Genomic DNA, 5,783 nt, shown 5'->3' on the forward strand with positions numbered 1-5,783 from the left:
AGGAAGTGTCTCGAGAACAGATGATGTGGGATGTTTCTTGAGCCTCTAATGGGCTGTAACCCTTCTCTGTTACAGGGCAATGTCTATGTCAAATGTCCTTCGATTGCTGCTGCCATTGCAGCTGTAAATGCGTTGCATGGGAGGTGGTTTGCAGGTGAGTGGATTTCATAGAGACCAGAATACATTTATTGACAAATTACAGAAATGACCAAATACTGGTATTTTATTTTTTTTTTTAAATCTTCTGATTAGGTAAAATGATTACAGCAGCGTATGTACCTCTTCCAACGTACCATAGCCTTTTCCCAGACTCTATGACTGCAACCCAACTACTGGTTCCTGTTCGACGATGAAGATGGATTTAGTCCGTTTTGTACATAGTTATTTTTTGGAGGAAGATTGAGTTATCTTTTATTTAGATAAAACTAAAGGAGAGGATTTAATGTCATTTTGTGTACACTTCCTGCTACCTTTAAAAATAAAATGAAGTAAGCAGAAATGCAGTGTGTTCATTCTCCCTAACTAGCATTTCCACTGTATACAAAGCTGTTGACTTCTTGTTCTGCCTTGTAATTCTTGTACATTTACTAAGGTGATCTGTAGGAACTGAGAAGTAGCTCATAGAAAACAAGTTCTCTGTAAAAGGCAGATGGGACATAAGGATATTTTTAATGTTTCACAAGCCTTTCTTTTAATGCAGCAATTACATTTTACATTTCACTAAATGTAGGTGATCTGCTAAAGGTGGATATTGGAGATAGACTTTATGAAGGGACATATTTAGTGTTTTGTATAAATGGAAAACTCAAGAGGCTACTGAAAGCTGACTCTAGAGAGCCCCTCAGCTTGCTTTGTGCTGACTAACTGGTAAGAATAGAAGGATTGAAGGGTTTTATTTCTTGATGGTAACTTTTGATTAATGTATCTGTAAAAGTTTCTTTGTAAATACTGTGTGAGGTGTGTTGATAAGTTTCCAAACAAAACTATCTCTGCATTTCCAGATAAGTTTCTATGTATGCAGTGTGGCACAGTTGAAGGGTTTCAGCCGAGCCTGAAAATTGGTAGGAAATACAGAAATGTGTTTTGTTCTGGTTGCATATAATCTTTGCTCTTTTTAAGCTCTGTGAGCTCTGAAATATATTTTTGGGTTACTTCAGTGTGTTTGACAAGACAGCTTGATATTTCTATCAAACAAAGACTTTCATATTGCAACAATCTTTGTAAGAACCACTCAAATAAAATTCTCTTAAAAAGGCCTTCATGAAGCTTTATTTCTCCGCTCGCCTCATGTGATTTAAGCAGTGTCTGCTGGAGACTGGAGGTGAGTGAGAGATGCCTTGGGATGGTGGATGTTTGGAGTACCACCCTCTCCTCCAGGAGAAAAGTCAGGAGCTGGTTCCTGCTGTCCTGAACCCTCCCTGGTGGTCCAGGGCCTGTGGGCTGTCTCACTGCCTGGGCAGGGGACAGCTCTGGCCCTTTCTCAGGCCTGCTGCAGATTCATTCCAGAGATCACTTCCCCCTCTGCCCCCATCTTCCACAAATGGTTGTGAATCATGGGGATGTAGGAGTAATTCATGTTGGCTTTTCATCTGGTTTCTGCAGGGAAACCTGCCTGAGTGGGTTGCCCTCTTAGTACTCCCTTCCCCCTCCCTGCCACTCTTAAGCACTGGCTCACAAAAGCTGCATTTGACAAAGGTGCAGAGAGCGGGTTCCACCTAGGTGGGTGAAAATGGGCTGGGCAGGGATGCTGCCAGTGCCTGGGACTGAATGTAGTGGTGACCTGGTCCCCAGTGTCCTGGGTGCTGCTGTTCAGGGCGTACATAGGGCAAGAGGCTGTTTCCTGTGGCTCCCTCCTGGACTGCTGGAGTGGGAGATGGGAGGCAGCACAAAGGGAAATGCGGGCAGGAGGCAGGAATGTTCTGTGGGAGGGTGTATTTGGATTACATGACACAGCTGAAGGAAGCCAAGCAAAGCTGCTCTCTAGTTTTGCTTGACCTTCTATTTTTATTTGCCAGTATTAACCCACCAGTGCCTGTTAGGGTAAAACTGGAGGTGTTCCAGAACAGCTGTGCTGCTTGACTTGGTGGCTGCTGGCAGAGTTTCTCTGTTGGGAGGTTACTGAGCTGCATGACAGCAGAGAGTGAGCAGGCTTTTGGTGGCAGATTTATGTTTCTCCCTTAAAAACTGGGGAAATGGTGCTTGTGCTGGGTGAAGGCTGTATTGGTGCTCATTCAGGTTCTGCTGCTGCTGATCTGTCCTATCCTTAAACAGAAGTAAAGGAGGAGCAAAGGCAAGCCTTGTTTCAAAAGGCAAATAACAAGATTGCAACACTGAACTCATCGTAGTTGGCTGTAGGCACTGCTACAGAGGCTGGCAAGTGGCAGGGAGGAATCCCCTGCTCTCCCTGGGAAGCGCTGAGCTCCTTGGAGACCTGTTAAGGCAGATTGGAGGGAGAGACTCTGCCGGTGGAGCACTGTCCTACAGATAGAGCCCCCTTCCTTTGCTGAGGGGATGAAAGAAGCCACTGCAAGTTCCTATCACTGGAGGCAGCCGCAAGCATGGGTTCTGTCCTTCCCTTCTCTAGAAGGGCTGTAGGGCAGACTGCAGCTCGCCTTGCTGAAGCTGTTAGACACCACCCTTCAGCGCTGTGAAGGAGGTGGGGTGGTCAAGCTGAGCTATGCTGATAACACAGTAACTTGCAGCACAGCCAGTCCTGAAGGCAGAGATTTAGCAACAGCATTGCTCAAGGCCTGACAGGCAGGTTATGTCTCCTAGGTCTGGTGTCATCCTTGTGACTCTCACAAAATACCTCTAGCTGTCATGTTACAGGACCTGTTCTTTTTTCCAGCAGCTGAATGGTTTTTAGCTCTAGCAGCATGGGTATGCCTGCTCTGTGCTGTTCCCTGACTGCTTTCTGCGCCCCATATGCTGCCAGGCTGGCTGGAGGAAGGTGCCCTAGCTGCTGCTTCAGGACTCACCCAAGTCCTTCTCGGGTCCCTTGCTCTCTGTGAGGGCATTTGCCCTGTATTACCTGGACCTCAGAAGTGGGGTCAGCTTCACCCCACCTGGTTTTGCAAGAGGAGAAATTTGATAGCTGATCCAACTTATCCACAGAGTAACTCTCCTAGGCTCGGGAATGCACGAATGCAATGGAGCGCCTCCACATCAACAGATGGTGAATGTGAGCTGCCTGAGGAACCAAAGGGAGAAATGTGCACACTGTGCTTACACCTATGAAATAGGAACTTTAATGTAGTACAAAGGATTATTAATTCTCATTGCTGTGGGAGGAAGAGACAGGAGGAAAGTAGGAATTTGGTAAAGAGCATGTTTACAACAGCAGAGGAAGGAGGATGGTGGTTCACCATTTCATGAAGAGCTCTCACTTCCAGGTATCTAAAGATTTTATTATGGTACAGAGGAGGAAAGGCTGGACAGGGGCATTCTGGGTTAAAACCCAAGCTCCAGGTTAGCAGCGGATTCCCATACCAATAGCCATGAATGTCCCAAACGTCCCACCACTTTGCATCATCGTTTTGCCAACTCCACCCATCAGCTCTCGTCCTCTCATGCCAATCCTGAGACAAAGAAAAAGATGGGAATTATATAAAACCTGAAGCCTGACAGGTAACAGACATGCAGCAGAAAACACCTGATAGAACCAGATAACAGTTGCCCGAGTGCCCAAATCAAACATCTCTTCAGTCTAAACTTAAAATGACTCCACCTGCCTCTGCAAGGGATGGGCTGTGGTACTCTGCCTGAGCCACTGCAAACAAAAATGGAGCTGTTCTCTTTGAGGCACTTGAGTGACCCTTGCCAATGGCCCCTGTGTATTTTCTTCCTGCAGCAGTACCAGCTGCTGCTGTATCCTCTTGCCCTGCCATTAGCAGGAATAGCTTTACTTGCTAGTGCACCAAATACCCTTAGCTTGGGGGGGAGGGGAGCGCTGTCCAAATATTTGACTTGCCAGAGAACAGAAAAGGCCTGAGCTGTTTTATTACCACCCTGCCTGGCTGCAGTGGCAGTATCTTTAATACCACCAACTTAAAACCATGTTGTAAGGTAACTTCCTATTTACCACTGATGCTGTATTTTTAATATGAAAGAAACCTGCAAAGCCTAGAAGTGTCCAGAGGCATTTCTGTTCTCCAGTTCCCATTTAGCGAGGCCAGACTGAAACAAAAAGAATTGTTCCTTCTCAGGAAGCTCTTGTAGTATTTGGCTTTTAAGTGTGCAGTGACTGTACGGTCTAAGGAATTTCATGCGCTTGATTTTTAAAACATGGAGATTTTCCCTCAGAAATGCTACAGCGGAAGTAACATAGCCATGTCATTCAAGCACAACGGAACCACTGTTACTGCTGCTTCTAAATACTCAATCTGGATTTTCAGCTAGCATTGTACCACTTACAAATACTCTCCAGGATCTAAGACAGATCAGAAAACTTTTAAAACTCTTATCAGATTAGACTTTGTGCCTTTTTCTCCTTTTAGGCTCACTACCAAATCATCACCCATGTTTAATCACAGATTAAAAAAAAACCTCAAGCAGAAAGAGTTCTGCACAGTAGGAAAGAGCTTATTTAGTAATTCCTTTTCATGGATGATGTGTGCCAAAACCAGTCAGCAAGCAGTGCAAGAGCTAACTTGGAGCAGTGAGCATTGTTTGTTTCTGTGCTGGTATGCCGGGGAGCACCGGAGGAAGGTGGAATATTGTCCCTCTCTGATTCGCAATGGGATTGTGCTGATGCCAGCCACAGCCTACACTCTTAAAACTGAGACTTGGGATCATTACGGTAACTGCCTCCATGCAGGGGGATGGGAAACACAAACCAACTGCGATGCAGATACCCGAGAGCTTGCAGAGTACCTCGGGAGGCTTTAGAGCGAGGGAGGGCTGCACGTATATCTGCACAGACAATTCATCAAGCTTCTCCTGGAGCTTATCTTTCACAGCCTCAGCTTCCCAACGCAACCTCCCTCATGAGCGGCAGGAAAAGGTCTGTGAAATTGTGACTTCACACACAGCCAACCCAGAGCTGATGCCTCACCATCGCCAGACTTTCCCATTTGAGGCCGGGGCTGACAGCAGGCTCTCGAGCTGTGGCTAATCTGGAGCCACTGATAATGCTTCTCCTACATGACGACACAGGACCAGACCTGTGCCTCCCTTCCTAATCCCAGTCCACTACTCTCTGGCCATCGCTTTGTCACAACTTGTCAACAGAAGCCATTCCCTTGGCATACCTGAGGCAGGAGAACGTGCCGAACAGTGCTCCTGCTGCCATGCCCACTGCAAAGCCCATCATGAAACCCATCTTTACTCTGTCAAAGCAGCTGGGCTGCGATTGCCCGTACGGGCCCACAGTCACAGGCATCTAGAAACGAAAGCACAAAAAAATCACATGGATTTACTGCTTCGTCTAACACGCTTCCATAACTAAACTGCGCTGGAGAGCAGGCCCACGCGTTTCAGAGCCTCCCCTAAGCGCAGTGCCGGAGGCCTGTTACCTCGCCTGTCAAGTAGGAAAAAACAGGGAGGGAATGCCGGTGCCTCGGTGACGGCCCCATTTCGCCCTCAGCAAGCCCCTGTGAGCGCCGCTGTCTCCGAGAGGTGTTTCGGGACCTCATCATGCTCCTCAGCCCCCAGTGAGCAGGGCACGGCGTCACCTTGCAAAGCCTCCGCGGCCGGGCCCGTCCTCCCTCCCGCCGCAAGGCCTCGCATCCGGCGCACCGGGGCCCTCAGCGCCCGCCTCACCTCTACGGGCGCCCCGGCCGCGG

At 47.8% G+C, this 5,783-nt stretch overlaps 2 protein-coding genes across 10 annotated transcripts in view; one reads left to right on the top strand and one right to left on the bottom strand.

The window, feature by feature from the left end:
* Positions 1–1,076, top strand: part of RBM39 (RNA binding motif protein 39) — a 28,398-nt gene extending 27,322 nt beyond the window's left edge. For 5 of the 9 annotated variants that reach the window (XM_035893129.1, XM_035893137.1, XM_035893123.1 and 2 more), the window contains 2 exons: positions 76–154; positions 253–1,075. In XM_035893129.1, the coding sequence (XP_035749022.1) occupies positions 76–154; positions 253–353 (180 nt within the window). In that variant the 3' untranslated portion in view covers positions 354–1,075. Of the gene's footprint in view, positions 1–75; positions 155–252 lie in introns of all 9 variants that reach the window. The other 4 variants (XM_035893116.1, XM_035893155.1, XM_035893110.1 and 1 more) reach the window with 3 other exon arrangements.
* A 249-nt stretch (positions 1,077–1,325) lies between these two features.
* Positions 1,326–5,718, bottom strand: ROMO1 (reactive oxygen species modulator 1). Its single transcript, XM_009638066.2, has 3 exons — positions 5,514–5,718; positions 5,250–5,380; positions 1,326–3,578 (listed from the first exon to the last, which is right to left on the bottom strand). The coding sequence occupies exons 1-3, from the start codon at positions 5,634–5,636 to the stop codon at positions 3,470–3,472; spliced, it is 363 nt and encodes a 120-aa protein (XP_009636361.2). The 5' UTR covers positions 5,637–5,718; the 3' UTR covers positions 1,326–3,469.
* Between the last annotated feature and the right edge of the window lie 65 nt (positions 5,719–5,783).

This window comes from Egretta garzetta, unplaced genomic scaffold, assembly GCF_000687185.1.
Source record: "Egretta garzetta isolate BGI_Z169 unplaced genomic scaffold, ASM68718v1 scaffold440, whole genome shotgun sequence".
Taxonomy (NCBI): domain Eukaryota; kingdom Metazoa; phylum Chordata; class Aves; order Pelecaniformes; family Ardeidae; genus Egretta; species Egretta garzetta.

Bases quoted from the DNA above. Each gene is read 5' to 3' on its own strand.
- ROMO1 (XM_009638066.2), bottom strand. From the start codon at position 5,636: ATGATGAGGTCCCGAAACACCTCTCGGAGACAGCGGCGCTCACAGGGG. The intron at 5,381-5,513 runs GTAACAGGCCTC...TTTCGTTTCTAG, and splicing joins TTTCCTACTTGACAGGCGAG to ATGCCTGTGACTGTGGGCCC. The intron at 3,579-5,249 runs GTATGCCAAGGG...TCTTTGTCTCAG, and splicing joins GGCACGTTCTCCTGCCTCAG to GATTGGCATGAGAGGACGAG.